This window comes from Mobula hypostoma, chromosome 3, assembly GCF_963921235.1.
Source record: "Mobula hypostoma chromosome 3, sMobHyp1.1, whole genome shotgun sequence".
Lineage (NCBI taxonomy): Eukaryota > Metazoa > Chordata > Chondrichthyes > Myliobatiformes > Myliobatidae > Mobula > Mobula hypostoma.
In genome coordinates this window covers 217,441,613-217,462,672 of record NC_086099.1, presented here as the reverse complement: position 1 = coordinate 217,462,672, position 21,060 = coordinate 217,441,613, and the positions used below count along the sequence as shown (strand labels likewise).

General features: G+C 43.3%; 1 protein-coding gene across 1 annotated transcript in view; it reads right to left on the bottom strand.

Moving 5' to 3' along the window:
* Positions 1-21,060, bottom strand: part of LOC134344530 (WD repeat-containing protein 48) — a 115,762-nt gene that overhangs the window by 85,481 nt on the left and 9,221 nt on the right. Inside the window, exons 2-4 of the mRNA XM_063044493.1 lie at positions 17,132-17,272; positions 9,413-9,491; positions 1,897-1,979 (exon numbers count right to left, since the gene is read on the bottom strand). Of these exons, the coding sequence (XP_062900563.1) occupies positions 1,897-1,979; positions 9,413-9,491; positions 17,132-17,272 (303 nt within the window). The remainder of the gene's footprint in view (positions 1-1,896; positions 1,980-9,412; positions 9,492-17,131; positions 17,273-21,060) is intronic.

Below are 21,060 nucleotides of genomic sequence, written 5' to 3'. Positions count from 1 at the left end.
AAATTAATTTTAGCTATAAATAGTTAGTTAATTTTTTTTGACATTTTTAGAAATTTATTAAACATTAAAGATGTAACATATAGTTGCAAGAAAAAGTGTGTAACCCTTTGCAATTACCAGGTTTTCTGCATTAATTACTCATAAAATGTGGCCTGATCTTCATCTAAGTCACAATAATAGACAAACACAATTTGCCTAAACTAATAATAAAGGCATCTGTTAGTCTTGTGAGACCATGGATCTGCACTTGGAAAGTCTTCACTCTCCAGGGCACAGGCCTGGGCAAAGTTGTATGGAAGACCAGCAGTTGCCCATGCTGCAAGTCTCTCCTCTCCACGACAGCAATGTTGTCCAAGGGAAGGGCATTAGGACCCATACAGCTTGGCACCAGTGTCGTCGCAGAGCAATGTGTGATTAAATGCCTTGCTCAAGGACACAACACGTTCCCTTGGCTGGGGCTCGAACTCACGACCTTCTGGTAGCTAATCCAATGCCTTAACCACTTGGCCACGTGCCCACCCTAAACTAATATCACACAAATAATTGTGCTTTTTCTCATCAATACTGAGTACACCATTTAAACAATCATAGTCTAGGTTCAAAAGAGTATGTGGACCTCTGGGGTAATGCCTTCTACAAAAGCTATTTAGAGTCAGGGGTTCCAATCAATGAATGCTGAAAGAGGTGAAAAATAACCCAAGGGTTACAGCAAAAACCTATATGTGGAACTTGCTGAAGTCTCTGTTCATGTGTCCACTATAAGAAAAGCACTGAACTAGAATGGTGTTCATGGAAGGACACCATGAAGGAAACCACTGCTCTCCAAAAAAAAACATTGCTGCACACCTCGAGTTTGCAAAAGACCACCTGGATGTTCCACAACACTTCTGGGACAATGTTCCAGAGACAGATGAGACAGAAGTTGAACATTTTGGCAGAAATGCACATTGCTATGTTTGGAGGAAAAAAGGGCACTGCATACCAACACCAAAACCTCATCCCAACTGTGAAGCATGGTGGAAAGAGCCTTATGGTTTGTGGCTGCTTTGCTGTCTCAGAGACTGGGCAGCTTGCAAAATAGTATCAATATATTTTACAGGAGAATGTCAGGGTAGTGATCCATCATCTGAAGCTTAATAGACGTTAGATGATGCAACAAGACAATGATCTGAAACACAAGACTAAATCATCAACAGAATGGTTAAAAAGAAGAAAATTTGTGTTTTGGAATGGCCAAGTCAGAGTCCAGACCTTAACACAATTGAGATGCTGGGGCATAACCTGAAGAGGGCTGTTCATATAAGGTATCCCAGAAACATTGACAAACTGAAACAGTTTTGTATGGAGGAATGGTCTAAACTTCCTCCTCTCCATTCTGCATGTCTGATCAGCAGCTACAGGAAACGTTTGGTGGAGGTTATTGCTGCTAAAGGAGGTTCCACCAGTTGTTAAATACAAGGGTTCACATGCTTTTTCTAGCCTGGACTGTGAATGATTAAACAATGTGCTTAATAAAGACATGGAAAGTACAATTGTTTGTGTGTTATTAGTTTAAGCAATTGTGTTTGTCTATTACTGTGACTTGGATGAAGATCAGACCACATTTTATGAGTAATTGATGCAGAAAACCAGGTAATTGCAAAGGGTTCACAAACATTTTTCTGCAACTGTAAATACCAGAGCATATGTACAATATGGAACACAAGAAAGAGATATACAATAATTGCATTAACCAATGGATCATTTCAAAGCCAATTAAAAATTGTTTTTGACGTTGAAGAAATTTTACATAACATGCATAGGAAAGTATTATTGTTGGCACCAAGAAAACCCATTTAAAATAAATAATATTTTTCTTTACAGCAACTTGTAATTTCCCTGAATGGAAAAACTTACCTTGTGAGTTCGTAACGTAGACATACAAAATCCTTTATGAGCATTCCACACTTTCACTGTAGTATCAGATGAAGCTGATATTACTACAAAAATATAAAAAGAAAAGGGTAATTTTAAACACTACAGAGGTTTGCAGCCAGCTTTAGAATCATCACTATTAAAAGGATCTCACATGCCATGCCAATCTATTAAATGAATTAGAATCAGCCAGTTGACTAATAGGAGATTTCGGTGAAGTCTGGAGGTCAGAGACCTAAATGTTGAAGCCAAAGCCCCTGGCTTATCTTGGCTGGAGGTCAAATGCCCGGTGTTTGAGAGTCTGGGCCAGGAACTGGAGGTTGGAGGCCCAGAGGCGACTTATCCTGGAGTCCCATCTGTGTATGTTGAGTGGGTGAGTAGGTGGGTGTGTAGGAGGGTGGCAAAGTGGCTTTTTTGCTGGTGTTGTTATTACTGTTGTTACCTGTGGTTGTTCTGCCAAACACAGTGGACATGTTACGTTGCCACTAGAATGTGCAACTTGACACTTGCAAGCTTCCCCGAACGTGTGTTTAGATTGTATTGGTTGTTAACATATTTCACTGTGTGTTTTGATGCACTGTACAGGTAACAAATAATTCTGAAGTCTAATCTGGCAATAGTACCGGACTATATAGATACATTCTATGAGAGAGTACACAAAACTCTCAAAGTCTAATCAGAAACAAGAAACATCCTCAGATTAGGGCATCAAAAAATTACAATTAGCCATAGAATTCCATGCCAGTATTCAACAGACTGGAAAACAGTAATGCAAAATGAATGCCACGCAAGGGCCATCAACCACCCTGTGCAAAAGTCTTAGGTACCCTAGATTTTTTATACAAGTTTTGTTTCAGATGCTTATTTTTTGTCTTCTGCATTAGTATCAGTAGAAAAGAACAAATTTTAGATTTCCAAACAGTCATTTTCCAAAAAATTATACGCCATAGAGGACTTGTTTTGCTTTTTGGAACTTGCTGGAATTTTTTTTTCTTGAATATTTTCAATCCGCGGGTTGGTTGAATCTGCGGATGCGGAACCCGCAGATACGGAGGGCCGTCTGTACACAGAAACTCAAGGACTGGGGTGCTGAGCAATGGCTCTGGACCAGGGGTAGGCAGCCTACGGCCCGCGAAGGTATTTTGACTGGCCTGCGAGCAGGTATTAAGATACTATGTTTATCTGGCCCGCCAGCGGTTTTTCCTTATTCTGAGTGTTTCACGCAACCACACTGTATGCATGGCGTCTTGTTACACTGGCCCCAGGTTCCATTTTGTTCCAAACCAAACACTGGTATATACGAATGACGGGAAGGCAGACTACCCTATTAATATGTATTAGATACTCTCAGTGCATGCGCAGGTTTTCAGATGGGATCGTTCAAATTTGTAAACAGAAACAGTGTCACTGTGATTTAACAAGAAATCCATGCTAAATATCCAGATATTTACATGTGCTACGATACTTGTTGATTAACTGGCATTTCGAAATAAAATCAAAGAAAAAAATTCCAATGGCAATGAATGCACAACGCAGGAAGGTAGACGCTGCGTGCTGAAAAAGCAGTGAAAATGAAGGAAATAACAGTGCCAGCTACGAAGTCTCAAAATGTATTGCAGAAAAGATGAAGCCTTTTACAAATGGAGAGTTTGTCAAAGAATGTTTACTGGCAGTGGTGGATATTGTTTGTCCTGAAAAGAAATCTTTATTTGCATCTATCAGGCTGTCAGCAAGAACGATCACACGGCGAGTTGAAGAAATGTCAGCAGATGTTAAAAGTTGTTTAAGGGTTGCCTGCAACGAAATGCATTTTTTTTTCAATTGTGCTTGATGAGAATACAGACTTGAGAGACGCTGCTTAACTTGCAGTGTTTGTGCGAGGACTGACCTCAACTTTTTGGCATCACAACTGATGGGGCACCAGCAATGGTGGGACAGAAAAACTAAACTGAGTTCTTTGATTACTAATTGGCATCCTTGGTTAAGCACAAATAATTTTCTAGCATGTGTTATTCATTAATTTGAGGCAAAACATAACTAGATGTATTTAAATGGATAATTTCCATATTTCAAGTTTTTTTATGGTATTTATCTGGCCCACCGTCCGCTCATTAATACACGATCTGGCCCAAAAAGGTTGCCGACCCCTGCTCTGAACTGACAAGTCAAAATTTTACATTTTTGGCTCAATCAGGAGGCAGCTTGTCCATGGAAGAGCAGGACGTACTCCATGGATGACTGCAGCCAACAGTAAGACATGGCGGAGGTTCCCTGCAGGTTTGGGGCTACATTTCTGCAAATGGAATTGGTGATCTATCTGGTCAGAATTAACAGAATCCTCAATGCTGAGTACAAGCAGATTCTCATCCATCATGCAATACCATCAGGGAGGCATCTGGTCTGTCCCAACTTCATTCCGCAGCAGGACAATGATCCCAAACATGTTCAAAGTCACAAAAGACTACCTTCAGCGAGAAGAGCAAGTTCTACAACAGATGGCCTCCACACAGCCATGATCTCAACAGAATAGAGACTGTCTGGGATTACCTGGAGAGACAGAAGCAAGTGAGACAGCCAATGTCTGCAGCAGAACTGTGGCAAGTTCTCCAAGTTGTAAGCAACAACCTACCAGCCACTGTTCTTATTAAACTGTACAACATTGTACATAAGAGAATGGACGCAGTTTTGAAGGCAAAGAGTAGTCACTCCCAATATTGATTTGATTAGTTTTTCCACTGTTTTCTGCTCTTTATAGAAAATGTTTTGATATTTGGAAACTTTTCATTTCATTATTTTGAAAGCATCTTTGCTTTTCAGATTTTGTTTTACAAGTGCCTAAAACTTTTGCACAGTAGTGTACATAAAGAGTAATTGTGGCCACATGACTTTTTTCTCGGCAGTTGATCGGGACAGGACTGCGCAAGTGCGTGTAAGTCAGTCTGTGAGGCAGCGGGAGTATTTAAAAGAGAGCAGTTTGTGGAAGCCGGCCATTTTTCTCGGTGGTTGATCGGGACAGGACTGCACAAGCGCGTTTAAGTCGGTCCATGAGGCAGCGGGAGTATTTAAAAGAGAGCAGTTTGACGGAGCAGGCGACATTGTAGTGGGAGACAGAGTAGGAAGGCTTTGTCTTGAGAGGCTTCAGCGAGCAGAGGCTGAGGACGAGCTTCGCTCCAAGTGAGGTAAGGCCGGGTAAGTTCCTTTAAAAGGAGAACGGTCTGCAGCAATATTTTATTTGAAGCAAGGAAGGTGGCGAGTCTGTAACGTATTGGGTAGTTCATGACAGCTGAGATTGGCCCATGGTTTGTTCCTCCTGCAGCATGTGGAAAATCAGGGATACTTCCAGTGTCCCTGACGACTATGTGTGCAGGAAGTGTGTCCAGCTGCAGCTTCTGGCAGACCGCATTGAGCAGCTGGAGCTGCGACTGGATTCATACTGGAGCATCCGCGATGCTGAGAAAGTCGTGAATAGCACGTTCAGTGAGTTGGCCACACCGCAGGTAAAGGCTACACAGGCAGAAAGGGAATGGGTGGCCACTAGACAGCGTTACAGTAGGCAGGTAGTACAGGAGTCCCCGAGGTCATCTCCCTCCTAAACAGATATACTGTCTTGGATACTGCTGGGGGAGATGTCTCATCAGGGGAAGGCAGCAGCAGCCGAGTTCATGGCACCATGGGTGGCTCTGTGGCACAGGAGGGAAGGAAAAGGAGTGGGAGAGCTATAGTGATAGGGGAGTCGATTGTAAGGGGAATAGGCGTTTCTGTGGCCGCAAATGAGACTCCAAAACAGTATGTTGCCTCCCTGGTATAAGGGTCAAGGATGTCTCTGAGCGGCTCCAGGACATTCTGGAGTGGGAGGGTGAACAGCCAGTGGTTGTGGTGCACATAGGTACCAACGATATAGGTAAAAAACGGGATGAAGTCCTACAAGGTGAATTTAGGGAGTTAGGAGATAAACTAAAAAGTAGGACCACAAAGATAATAATCTCTGGATTACTACCAGTGCCACGTGCTGGTCAGGGTAGAAATAGGAGGATACTTCAGATGAATATGTGGCTTGAAAAATGGTACAAGGGGGAGGGATTCAAATTCCTGGGGCATTGGAAACAGTGCTGGAGGAGGTGGAACTGGTACAAACAGGACGATCTGCACCTGGGCTGGACTTGAACCAATGTCCCAGGGGGAGCATTTGCTATTGTTGTTCAGGAGGATTTAAACTAATGTGGCAGGGGGATGGGAACAAGTGCAGAGAGACAGAGGGGTGTAAAATGAGGGTAGAAGCAAAAAGTAGTAAGGTGAAAAGTAAAAGTGGCCGGCTGGCAAATCCAGGGCAAAAATCATAAAGGGCCACTTTTCAACATAATTGTATGAGGGCTAAGAGTGTTGAAAAAAGCAAGCCTGAAGGCTTTGTGTGTCAATGCAAGGAGCATTCATAACAAGGTGGATGAATTGAATGTGCAGATAGTTATTAATCAATATGATATAGTTGGGATCACAGAGACATGGCTCCAGGGTGACCAAGGATGGGAGCCCAACATTCAGGGATATTCAATATTCAGGAGGGATAGACATGAAAGAAAAGGAGGTGGGGTGGCATTGCTGGTTAGAGAGGAGATTAACGCAATAGAAAGGAAGGACATTAGCCGGGAGGATGTGGAATCGATATGGGTAGAACTGCATAACACTAAGGGGCAGAAAACACTGGTGGGAGTTGTGTACAGGCCACCTAACAGTAGTAGTGAGGTTGGGGATGGCATTAAACAGGAAATTAGAAATGCGTGCAATAAAGGAACAGCAATTATAATGGGTGCCTTCAATCTACATATAGATTGGGTGAACCAAATTGGTAAGGGTGCTGAGGAAGAGGATTTCTTGGAATGTATGCGGGATAGTTTTTTGAACCAACATGTCGAGGAACCAACTAGAGAGCAGGCCATTCTAGACTGGATATTGAGCAATGAGGAAGGGTTTGTTAGCAATCTTGTCGTGCGAGGCCCCTTCGGTAAGAGTGACCATAATATGGTGGAATTCTTCATTAAGATGGAGAGTGATATAGTTAATTCAGTAACAAAGGTTCTGAACTTAAAGAAGGGTAACTTTGAAAGTATGAGACGTGAATTAGCTAAGATAGACTGGCAAATAATACCTAAAGGGTTGACGGTGGATATGCAATGGCAAGCATTTAAAGATCGCATGGATGAACTACAACAATTGTTCATCCCAGTTTGGCAAAAGAATAAACCAGGGAAGGTAGTGCACCCGTGGCTAACAAGGGAAATTAGGGATAGTATCAATTCCAAAGAAGAAGCATACAAATTAGCCAGAAAAAGCGGCACACCTGAGAACTGGGATAAATTCAGAGTCCAGCAGAGGAGGACAAAGGGCTTAATTAGGAAAGGGAAAAAAGATTATGAGAGAAAGTTGGCAGAGAACAAAACTGACTGTAAAAGCTTTTATAGATATGTGAAAAGAAAAAGATTGGTTAAGACAAATGTAGGTCCCTTTCAGTCAGAAACAGGTGAATTGATCATGGGGAACAAGGACATGGCAGACCAATCGAATAACTACTTTGGTTCTGTCTTCACTAAGGAGGACATAAATAATCTTCCGGAAATAGTTAGGGACCGAGGGTCTAGAGAGATGGAGGAACTGAGGGAAATACATGTTAGTAGGGAAGCGGTGTTAGGTAAATTGAAGGGATTAAAGGCAGATAAATCCCCAGGGCCAGATGGTCTGCATCCCAGAGTGCTTAAGGAAGTAGCCCAAGAAATAGTGGATGCATTAGTGATAATTTTTCAAAACTCTTTAGATTCTGGATTAGTTCCTGAGGATTGGAGGGTGGTTAATGTAACCTCCCTTTTTAAAAAAGGAGGGAGAGAGAAACCAGGGAATTATAGACCGGTAAGCCTGACATCGGTGGTGGGGAAAATGCTAGAGTCAGTTATCAAAGATGTGATAACAGCACATTTGGAAAGCGGTGAAATCATCAGAGAAAGTCAGCATGGATTTGTGAAAGGAAAATCATGTCTGACGAATCTCATAAAATTTTTTGAGGATGTAAGTAGTAGAGTGGATAGGGGAGAACCAGTGGATGTGGTATATTTGGATTTTCAAAAGGCTTTTGACAAGGTCCCACACAGGAGATTAGTGTGCAAACTTAAAGCACACGGTATTAGGGGTATGGTATTGATGTGGATAGAGAATTGGTTGGCAGACAGGAAGCAAAGAGTGGGAATAAACGGGACCTTTTCAGAATGGCAGGCAGTGACTAGTGGGGTACCGCAAGGCTCACTGCTGGGACCCCAGTTGTTTACCATATATATTAATGACTAAGACGAGGGAATTAAATGCAGCATCTCCAAGTTTGCGGATGACACGAAGCTGGGCGGCAGTGTTAGCTGTGAGGAGGATGCAGAGTGACTTGGATAGGTTAGGTGAGTGGGCAAATTCATGGCAGATGCAATTTAATGTGGATAAATGTGAGGTTATCCACTTTGGTGGCAAAAACAGGAAAACAGATTATTATCTGAATGGTGGCCGATTAGAAAGAGGGGAGGTGCAACGAGACCTGGGTGTCATTGTACACCAGTCATTGAAAGTGGGCATGCAGGTACAGCAGGTGGTGAAAAAGGCGAATGGTATGCTGGCATTCGTAGCAAGAGGATTCGAGTACAGGAGCAGGGAGGTTCTACTGCAGTTGTACAAGGCCTTGGTGAGACCACACCTGGAGTATTGTGTGCAGTTTTGGTCCCTTAATCAGAGGAAAGACATCCTTGCCATAGAGGGAGTACAAAGAAGGTTCACCAGATTGATTCCTGGGATGGCAGGACTTTCATATGATGAAAGACTGGATCGACTAGGCTTATACTCTCTGGAATTGAGAAGATTGAGGGGGGATCTGATTGAAACGTATAAAATTCTAAAAGGATTGGGCAGGCTAGATGCAGGAAGATTGTTCCCGATGTTGGGGAAGTCCAGAACGAGGGGTCACAGTTTGAGAATAAAGAGGAAGCCTTTTAGGACCGAGGTGAGGAAACACTTCTTTACACAGAGAGTGGTGAATCTGTGGAATTCTCTGCCACAGGAAACAGTTGAGGCCAGTTCATTGGCTATACTTAAGAGGGAGTTAGATATGGCCCTTTGGGCTAAAGGGATCGGGGGTATGGAGAGAAGGCAGGTACAGGGTTCTGAGTTGGATGATCAGCCATGATCGTACTGAATGGCGGTGCAGACTCAAAGGGCCGAATGGCCTACTCCTGCACCTATTTTCTATGTTTCTATGCTGTTTAAACCAGTGTTGACAATTCCCTCAATGATAAAAATTTGGATGACCCTGATAGATACCACACAGAACACTCAACATTTTAATAGCACTATTAAAATGACACTATCCAGCTCAAAGACGAATGGTGCAACAGAACCCAGAATGAGCAAGATGTTTTCTGTTAAGTATTTAATATGTTAGGAAACTGATTCAAAGTAGTAAAGCTGAACTACTCACATGTCTTTCCATTGCAGCATAATACAACATCATTTACCCAGTCAGTGTGGTGCTCCATAGAGGCAATATAAGGATCTTGCTGAAAGAGAAAAATGAATATTAATAGAATCACACAGTAGTTTGTTACAATTGCAGGAATCAATATTTATAAAGTAGCACAGTAGTACCGTGGTTAGCACAATGTTTTACAGTCCCAGTTGTAAAATCGGGTTCAGGTCCTGCCATTGTCTATAAATTCTCCCTATGACCCCGGGGTTTCCTTCGGGTGCTCCAGTTTCCTGCCACATCCCAAAGATGTATGGTTAGGGTTAGTGTGTCATGGGCACGCTACGTTAGTGCCGGAAATGTGGTGACATTTGCAGGCTGCCCAGCACAACCCTTGCTGAATTGATTTGACTTGATGCAAACGAAGCACTTATCCGTATGTTTCAATGTACTTGTGACAAATAAAGCTAATCATTAATCTTTAAACTATATGTTGAGATATGGGAAGAAACCAGGGCACAAACAGGAAATCGGATGGTCACAAACTCCACCTACACAGCAACAGCTGAATCTGGACTGCTAGAGTTCTATGTTCAGCTGGATCACTTGAAATAATATTATAGAACTTCTGAGTTTAGACAATAGAATAAATGCAAAGTCCTCCTGGTGCTAAGAATCCAACAGTCCTTAACTGCATAATTCAAAACTGTAGGGTTAGAAAATAAAACAAATCAGAAACGGTGATCAAGACCAGTTATTGGTAGGCCACTTAAATTGTGCACAAAGAGGAATTCCTCTCAAAGGGCCATTACTCTTTGGCATTCTCTACCCTGTGGAAGAGTGTTTGTTAAATATACAAACACAACAAGGATTGATAGGTATTGAACTGCAGGGACAGAGTCAGCACAGGAACGTGGTACTAAGGTCAAGACTGGATCAACCATGATCTTATTGAATGGCAGAGCTGGCATAGAGGGCTCAAAGGTGAACTCCTGTCCTTATGTTCTTACATCATAAATAGGTGGCACATGGAATACAATAGAACATAGAATAGGACAGCACAGTACAGGCCTAGCTCTAGTCTTCGTATTACAAAAGAGATATTGGCATGACAAAAAGGAAAGAAATGGTTCAATAAAATACCAGGAGCTGAGAGATCATGAAAGATTGAATAGGCTGTGCTATTGTCCTCTTAAAAAGAAATAAACATTAAAATTATAGAGGCATTTGATATTGATGAAGAGAAGATTATTTTACTTGTGGAGAAAACCAGACCAGGGGAGGTAACTATAGGGCTGTTAATAAATATAAAAGAGGATTCAAAAGAAACATCATTGCCTAAGCTTTTAGGATGTGGAATTTGCTACTGTAAGATTTTGTTGTGGAAAATAAAGAGGAACATGAGGTTGAAAGACAGAATAATGGAGGGCAATGCAGGGTATAGACACGACCCATTCTGTGCAAAATCATCGACTTAACATACACAATGCTTTCACTTTAAATCTCCCACACACAAAGATCCCCATCACTGTTTACTTTGAGACAGCTAACTAGGTACCAAACATTTTCTTAAAGGAGAGGTTTTGATATGCTTGGGAGAATCATTTCTAAGCAAACTTCCTGTCTATGAGTCAGTATTTATGGACAGTGCTAGTGCAGACACTTCAGTATTTCACTGAACCTACTCTTTGCATTTTTATATTTTAATGCAAAATCTGGTGAGATGGCCAACGGGTAAAAATTCCTTAAAATTTGCTTCTATTGCACAGACATGATCAACCTGGAAGCAAAGCAAATTAGATTCTTGTCACACTTCTTACAAAAAACACACCAAAATCACACAAATAGCATAAGACAATAAGACCATAAGATATAGGCGCAGAATTAGGCCACTTAGCTCATCGAAGTCTTCTTCACCATTCCATCATGGCTGATTTATTTTTCCTCGCAACCCTATTCTTCTGCCTTCTCCCCTTAACCTTTGACACCCTTACAAATGAAGAACCTATCAACCTCCGCTTTAAATATACCCAATGACTTGGGCTCCACAGCTGTCTGTGGCAATGAATTTCACAGATTCACCACACTCTGGCTAAAGAAATTCCTCCTCATCTCTGTTCTAAATGGACATCCTTCTATTCTGAGGCTGTGCCCTCTGGTCCTAAATTTCCAACAATATTCAATGTTGAGCACCTTCTAGCATGTTGTAAGCAACATCTCTGAAGGCAAAAGTGACAGGCTTGTCCTCTGCAGTGGCTGGTGAAGGGTGAAAAGTCTTCTGTCATAGGATACCCAAGTTGTTGGGGAAGGGTGAGGGGGACGGGGGGGTGTAGGGGGAGAGGGGTGGAGGGGGTTGGGGGAGAGGAGTGGAGGGGTTGGGGAGGTGGAGGGGGAAGGGGAAGGGGAGGTGGGGGTGGAAGGAGAGGGGGAGGTGGGAGGGGAGAGGGAGGTGGGGGTGGAGGTAGAAGGGGAGGTGCAGGTGGAAGGGGAAAGGGAGGTGGGGGTGGTAGGGGAGGTGGATGGGGAGGCGGAGGCAGAAGGGGAAGGGGAGGTGGAAGGGGAGGTGGAGGGGGAGGGGGAGGCGGAGGTGGAAGGGAAGGCGGAGGTGGAAGGGAAGGCGGAGGTGGAAGGGAAGGCGGAGGGGGAGGTGGAAGGGGAGAGGGAGGTGGAGAGGGAGGTGGAGGTGGAAAGGGAGGAATAAAATCACTGGATGGCTTTGGCAAAACAAAACCTCAGAAACAGTTAATAAGTCATATTTTTAAAACAAATATTGCAGCTTTATGGTCAATTGACTTTAGCCCACAAATGTCTACATTTGATTAATTTGTTTTCAATAAGAAACTTAATTTACGGGTTGTTTAACCAGGACAATAACGTTTGCAGTTCTGCATCTATAATTAAAATCTTAAAATGACTAGGATTTTTATAAGCTTTCAGTAATCAGAAGTTATTTAGTGATTTTGTACATATATGGTAGTTTTTGAACACAAACATTTGAGGACATGGATCAAATGAATATAAATTCCAAACGACTTAAAACTTACTATTTCAAGTTGATTCATGGAAATAACATTAGGAGCTGTGCATTCTGGATAGATAGATACATACTTTATAGATCCCAAAGGAAATTACAATGTAATAGTAGCATTACAATTTCACAGATATACAATATTAGAAGAGAAGTAAGAAGAAAAAATAAAAACTAAATTACCTTGAACAGTCTAACAGGAGGGGATCATCACTTTCCCGGCTGTAGGTTGACTCATAGAATCTAATGGCCAAGGATAAGAATGACTTCATATAGTGCTCTTTGGAGCAGTGCAGTTGTCTTGGTCTATTACTGAAAGTGCTCTTCTGTTTCAGCCAAGGTGGTATGCAGAGGGTGGGAAACCTGGTCCAGAACTTCCAGGATTTTCCATTGGGTCTTTTGTTCTACCAGTGTGTCCAGTTTAACAGAGCCAGCCTTTCTAATTAGTTTATTGAGCCTGTTGGCATCACCCGTGTCGATGCCATTGCCCCAGCACAACACCACATAGAAGACTGTACTGGCAACAACAGACGAGTAGAATATGTGAGGGAGAGGTCTGCATTCTCCAAAGGACCTCAGTCTCCTCAGGAAGTATGGGCGACACTGGCCCTTCTTGTACACAGCCTCTGTGTTCGTGCTCCACTCGAGTCTGTCATCCAGGTGCACCCCCAGCATAACATGTTGGACTTGGAGGCTGGTGGAGTGGTAGGTGAGGACGAGGGGAACCAGGAGAACAACATATTATTCTCCGTAACTTCTGCCACCTCCAACGGGATCCCACCACTAAGCACACCTTTCCCTCCCCCCATCTCTCTGCTTTCCGCAGGGATCGCTCCCTACGCAACTCCCTTGTCCATTCGTCCCCCCCATCCCTCCCCACTGATCTCCCTCCTGGCACTTATCCTTGTAAGCCGAACAAGAGCTACACATGCCCTTACACTTCCTCCCTTACCACCATTCAGGGCCCCAGACAGTCCTTCCAGGTGAGGCAACACTTCACCTCTGAGTCGGCTGGGGTGATATACTGCATCCGGTGCACCTGATGTGGCCTTCTATCTATTGGCCAGACCCGACGCAGACTGGGAGATCATTTTGTTGAACACCTACGCTCTGTCCGCCAGAGAAAGCAGGATCTCCCAGTGGCCACATATTTTAATCCCACATTCCATTCCCATTCTGACATGTCTATCCACGGCCTCCTCTACAGTAAAGATGAAGCCACACTCAGGTTGGAGGAACAACACCTTATATTCTGTCTGGGTAGCCTCCAACCTGATGGCATGAACACTGACTTCTCTAACTTCCGCTAATGCCCCACCTCCCGCTCGTACCCCATCTGTTGTTTATTTATATACACACATTCTTTCTCTCTCTCTCCTTTTTCCCCCTCTGTCCCTCTGACTATACCCCTTGCCTATCCTCTGGGTTTGTTTGTTCTTTTTTTTCCCCTCCCCCTTTTCCTTCTCCCTGGGCCTCCTGTCCCATGATCCTCTCATATCCCTTTTGCCAATCACCTATCTAGCTCTTGGCTCCATCCCTCCCCCTCCTGTCTTCTCCTATCATTTTGGACCTCCCCCTCCCCTTCTCAAATCTCTTACTAGTTCTTCCTTCAGTTAGTCCTGACGAAGGGTCTCGGCCCAAAATGTCAACTGTACCTCTTCCCAGAGATTCTGCCTGGCCTGCTGCGTTCACCAGCAACTTTGATGTGTGTGGTTTGGGTAAGATGCATCCCTGATAATGTTTTTCCCCCTGCCCAGGCAGTGTTTATGGTAGATGTTCTCAATGGTGGGCAACTGGGTGCTGATAATCCGCTGGGCAGTTTCCACCACATGCTGCAGTGCTTTGTGGTCCGATACGGGACAATTGCCATACCACACTGAGATGCAGTTGGTGAGTATGCTCTCAATGGTACAGCGGTAAAAGTCCGTCAGTATCCTGGGACAGAGGTGAGTTTTCTTGATGCTCCGCAGGAAATAAAGGCGCTGTTGCGCCTTTTTGATCAGGATGGAGGAGTTCAGGGACCAGGCAGAAATGTGGACACCAAGGAATTTGAAGCTTGATACACGCTCCACTATAGCTCCGTTGATGTAGATGGGGATGTGAGCGTGGCTCCTAGCATGCCTGAAGTCTACAATGATCTCCTTGGTCTTCTGGGTGTTAAGGGCCAGGTTGTTGTCGGCACACCACGCGGCCAGGTGCTGGACCTCATCCCTGTAAGGCCGTCTTGTCATCCCCTCTGATCAAGCCAACCACCATGGTGTCGTCTGCGAACTTGATTATGCAGTTAGAACCATGTACAGAAACGCAGTCATAGGTGAAAAGGGAGTACAGAAGAGGGCTCAGCACACAGCCTTGAGGCACGCCGGTGTTCAGGGTGAGAGTGGAGGAGGAGAGGTTGTCTAACTTAACTGATTGGGGTCTGTTAGTCAGAAAGTCCAAGGTCCAATTGCAGAGGGATGAGCTGATACCAAGCTGGCGAAGTTTGGCGATCAGCTTGGAGGGGATCACAGTATTGAATGCCGAACTAAAGTCAATGAACAGCATTCTGACGTAAGAGTTGGGGCTGTCCAGGTGGGTCAGGGCAGAGTGAAGTGCCGTGGAGATGGTGTCCTCTGTTGACCTGTTGGTGCGATAGGCAAATTGATGGGCGTCCAGGGTAGTGGGTAGTACCCTACTGTGGAGCCATCAGAAAATTTCATGACTTGACATGACTCAGTGTTGTATCTAAAGTCCGAGGTATACAGCATAAACAGGAAGGGAGCCAATACATCCCTTGTGGGGTCCCAGTGTTGCTTATAGCCATGTCTGACACACAGACTGAAGCTGCACAAACCGCGACCTGCCAGTCGGGTAGTCCGTTATCCGGAATAGAATGGACGTGCCAAACTGCATTGAATTGAGCTTCCCCCCCAGCAGTGAGGTACTTCAGAAATCAAGAGAGCCATGATCCTCACAGTGCTGCTCTGCTTATCCAAATAGGAGTAGGCTCTGTTTGTTCAGCAAGTAGATGACAGCATCATTGACTCCAACATGCTGCCAGCAGGCAAACTGCAGGGGGGTCGAGGGCTGATCAGACCAGGGATCCGAGGTGAGCCAGGACCAGCCTTTCTTGGGGCTTCATGATGTGTGAGGTCAGGGCCACTGACTTTCGGTCAGCCCTTCTTGGGTACTGGGACCACACACGATGTTTTCCACACAGTTGGGATCCTTTCCAGGCTGAGACTCAGGTTGAAAATACACTGAAGAACTCCACAAATCTACTCAGCACACTCCTTCAGAACCTTGAGGTTCACACCACCCGGTCCCAAGGCTTTGCTGTGTCTGAGTTTTCCCAGAGCCCTTCTCACCAGCTCAGTAGTGACAGTGAATCCATGATGACTGGAGAGCTGGCGGAAGGTGGGGACGGGGCAGGTGAAGAGCGGGACGATAGCGGTTGGCATGTGGAGGTGTAGGTGGCAGGTGCAGGGGAAGGAGGGGACGTAGACAGTGGTAGCCTATGTTGTTCATCCACGTGTTGAACTGGGGGGGTGGTGGGGGGAGGAGGCATTGGTGCTGAGGGAGCACCAGGTACCTCGGCATCTGGACTGGTGTGCTGAGGGGGGTGTGAACAGGAGGGCAATTGTCAAACCCACTGAAGAATTGGTTTAACTCATTAGCCCATTCACGGCTGCACTCTGAGGCTCTACAGCTTTGTTGATTGAAGCCAGTGATGTTCTTCGTGCCTCTCCATACCTCCTGTGTGCTACTCTAACCCAAGCTTGTTCTCCAGCTCCCTCCTGTATTCCTCTTTAGCCACCCTGATCTTTGCTTTTAGCTCCCTCTGCACACGTTTCAATTCCTCCCTGTCTCCTGATATAAAGGCTCTCTTTGTGGTTGAGAAGTGTCTTCAGATCATTGGTGACCCATGGTTTGTTGTTAGAGAAGCAGCGAACAGTCCTTGATGGTACTACAGTGCCCAGACAGACGTTGATGCAGCCAGTGATGTAATCAGGAAGTCTAATGTCCTCCCCATACGGTGTCTGAAAAGAGGATGCTGTCTAAGTTGCTTAGTGTCTGAAAAGAGGATGCTGTCTAAGTTGCTGGTGTCTAAAAACAGGATGCTGTCTAAGTTGTATGCCATCTTGGTCAATGTCTCCCATCCACTACATAATGTACTGGTTGGGCACAGGAGTACATTCAGCCAGAGACTCATTCCACTGAGATGCAACACAGAGCGTCATAGGAAGTCATTCCTGCCTGTGGCCATCAAACTTTACAACTCCTCCCTTGGAGGGTCAGACACCCTGAGCCAATAGGCTGGTCCTGGACTTACTTCATAATTTACTGGCATAATTTACATGTTACTATTTAACTATTTATGGTTCTATTACTATTTATTATTTATGGTGCAACTGTAACGAAAACCAATTTCCTCCGGGATCAATAAAGTATGAGTATGACTATACTACTATATGGTTCACAAAGCACATTCCAGTCAGTAACCTCTATACAAAGCAGGGACTCCTAACCTCTTTTATGCCATGGACCTCTACCATTAACTGAGGGCTCTGTGGACCCCAGGTTGGGAACCCCTGACAAAGTTTAAGTGAACATTTTGCATTATGCATCTCCAAATGATTTCTACTATCTTCCCAGTGCAGATTCTGAAATAAGTATAAAGGCTGCAAATTATAACAGACAGAAGTGACAGTGAACAAGTTTCTCACCTTGTGTTGATTGACACTCCATATCCTAATAATAGAATCGCGGCCGGCTGTAAACAGTCGATTTAACGTGGGATCTAGCTGAAGCGCATTAACTCCATTACGATTATATTTCTCTACTTCATCTCGAATGACATATGATACCTTAAACAAAAAAAAAAGTTTCATAAAATTATCAGAGTTTTTTCACAATAGGAAAAAACTGGCATACAGGATAAATTTTGTGGATATTTGTTGATAAAAACACTTTTGAAATGAATTAGAGCTTTGCTTTTAAGCAACCCTTGCTTTTTATTTTCATGTATAGGCTAAGAGGTTACTTGTAAAGCTTACCAGTGATCCGTCTCCTTCGCCATACATTTTGAGTACTTCACAAATATTCCTGTCAAAGGGCAGGGGACTTGATGTCGGTGGGAGAACACAACTCAATTCAGGCATGTTAGAGTGGGAATGCCAAAGAAACATAAAGGGTGCTCAATGGAGAGCCGTCGGACATGCCTGGCAGATGAGGTTGTACATTGAAACAATATAAGGCTATAAAACATTGGAACAGAATTGGGCCACACAGCCCATCAAATCTGTCTGCCATTTATTATCCCTCTCAACACCATTCTCCTGACTACTCCCCGGCAACCTCTGACACACTCATCAAAAACCTATTAACCTCCGCCTCAAATATACCCAATGCTTGACCTCCAAAACCGTCTATGGCAATGAATTCTGCAGATTCACCATCCTATGGCTAAAGAAATTCCTCCTCATCTCTGCTCTAAAAGATCATCTTTGTACTATTCTAAGACTGTGCCACAGATATCACAGATAGACTGATCGGCTCTGATAGACAGAAGGTTTGCTGCCCACAGCAGAATTCAATACTGTGTTCAGAAAGCTAAGTATTGGATTTGTGTACCTATATAAAAGCTAATCGTGTATTTGCTTTGTATCAGTACAGGAGGCTACAGATAAGATAGGCTAGAGTGGGAGTGTGATGGAGAATTAAACAGGCAGACAAAAGGGCCAGCACTCTTTCAAAATTTCTCTTTTTCCTGCCATTTTACAATGAGGTTTTCTATATCGCAACCCATGATCCAGCTCTTGATATTGCTGGGCAAAATGCCGACTGCGGGCAGGTCCCAGAGTTCTGCTTATCAACTAGGACAATAACTTTAACAGAGAGGAGTGCTACATTCTTCTGTGTTCCTCATTAACCGATTGGAATATGTGAGTCCTGTTCCCATTGATATCCTCATGTACCAGCTTTGAATACAAACATAAATCAAGACTATTCCTATTTATGTACCTTATGAAGCAAGACTTTATGTACAGTCAATCAGTCTATGTATACAACCATTACTTGTACAATTGTGTCTTATAGGAATGATTTTATATTTATATATTTTTTATTGTGTTCTTTATGCTTATGCTTATTGTGCTTTTTAAGAAAAGATATACTGACATTAGAGAGAGTTCAAAAGAGGTTCAGGAAAATGATTCTAAGACTGAAAGGCTTATCATATGAAGAGTAGTTGATGGCTCTGGGCCTCTACTCGCTGGAATTCAGAAGAATGGGGGGGGGGAGGAATCTCATTGAAACCTATCAAATGTTGAAAGGCCTGGATAGAGGTTGAACAAGTTGGGTCTTTATTCTTTGGAGCGTAGAAGGTTGAGGGGGGACTTGATAGAGGTATTTAAAATTATGAGGGGGGTAGATAGAGTTGACATGGATAGGCTTTTTCCATTGAGAGAGGGGGAAATTCAAACAAGAGGACATGAGTTGAGAGTTAAAGGGCAAAAGTCTAGGGGTAACATGAGGGGGAACTTCTTTACTCAGAGAGTGGTAGCTGTGTGGAACGAGCTTCCAGCAGAAGTGGTTGAGGCAGGTTCGATGTTGTCGTTTAAAGTTAAATTGGATAGATATATGGACAGGAAAGGAATGGAGGGTTATCGGCTGAGTGCAGGTCGGTGGGACTAGGTGAGAGTAAGAGTTCGGCACGGACTAGAAGGGCCGAGATGGCCTGTTTCCGTGTTGTAATTGTTATATGGTTATAGAGTGGATGCGGAGGAGGCTTTCTATGATGAGGGACTAGGGGACACAGCCTCAGAATTGATGAGAAGGAACCTCTTTAGCCAAAGAGTGGTGAATCTGTGGAATTCATTGCCACAGTCAGCTGTGGAGGCCAAGTCATTGGGTATGTTTACGCCAGAGGTTGATAGATTACTGATTAGTCAGGGCCTGAAGGAATATAGGGAGAAGTCAGGAGATTGGGGCTGAGAGTGAAATGGATCAGCCATGATGAAATGACAGAGCAGACTCGATGGGCCAGATGGCCTAATTCTGCTTCTATGTCCTACGATTTTTTTATGCTGCATTTGATCTGAAGTTACAATCATTTCATTCTGCTTTACACTCGTACGCTGAAGAATACGAATAAACAATCATGAATCTTTACTTCTTTTCAAAGCTCATGTTCACAAAAGATCACCTTTTGCTTATTCTTCTGAGTACAATCCTTCTAAGTTAAGGCAATAACACTACTAGCAGAAACCATGCATAGACAACCATTTCTTAACAGAAGATTAAGAAATTAAAAACAATGTTGGATATTAAAAGGATTTTGCACATTGGTTGTTTGTTCATTCTTATTTGTGTGCAAATTTTCATTGATTCTACTGTGTCTTTTTGTATTTACTGTGAATGCCTGCAAGGAAATACACCTCAGGTTAGTATATGGTGACATATATGTACTTTGATAACAAATTTACTTGAACTTTAAAGTCAACGTTTAACTCATTCTGCGACATTTCTACCATTTTAAACTTTGGATCTAAGTGAAACCTTCCCAATTGATCAGAATTTTAATCACCAAGTATACACCCAACAGAAGCATCATAACATATGAAAATAAAAAATTACAGTCTAAGTACAAGACTTTATTGATAGCACTTTATGTGCTTTACTTAATTTGCCATAACAATTTGTCCCCAGCACTCTCAGTACTTGTACACATCAGAATACTCACTTCAAATTAGAAAGGGCAACATCTGTACTGGCAGTAAGTGTTTCTATAGTCTAAAGAGCAATGACAAAAACGTGTGTGTGTGTGTTTTGAAGTTAGACAAGAGTAAACCAGACTTGGCCAGAAGCACTGCAGATCCTACAGGAAGGAAAGGATCATACTTAAACAAATACTGTGTTGTGAAATTGTTACAGGGAAATGTCAACACAAAGCTGCCAACTTCATACTGCACAGACACAGAAGCAGCATGCCAGTGCCAATGCAGTATCTGACAATAAACAGACAGCAATGAGTAGAAAAAGGTACAACCAAGCTAATACCCAAGCAGAGACTTGAATCAGATGTTTCCTTCCCCCGTTACAACACTCCCGAGTCCGAACGTGGGGTTGGCGGCACTGGCAAACCATACTTGCTAACACATCTTACATTGGGAAAGGAAAGGTAAGCTTGTGGTTAGCAGCAACAATTGGGAATAACGACTGTACTTAATCTATTTTCAGATCAAGATTTGAGGAATACCTTAAATTTACTGGTTAATCTATTAAATTAAAAACCTAAATGCGAAAGAATCTGTCTTGAGCAGAGGATTTGTCAGTTATTTTCATCACTATCTCATAGTTAGAACAATTGCCTTCAGTTCTTCCCTCATAAAATACAGATTGTGTGTTTGGTATGTATAACTGTAACGATTTTTTGTTGTTCCCTTAATCATTAATCATTTTCTTAATAAAAGACTGAAGAGGTCCTGAACTTTAAAATTGCAGGAAAACTATTCAACAGAAGTGACTTTCAGTACAGATAGATGAAAGATTTGCAAGTGAAGTGGGGGAAGAGCTGAAACAGATCATTGTGGGCCAAAGGGTCTGTTTTTGCTCTGTACTGTTTCATGTGTGTATCACAGAGCCTCTGGTATAT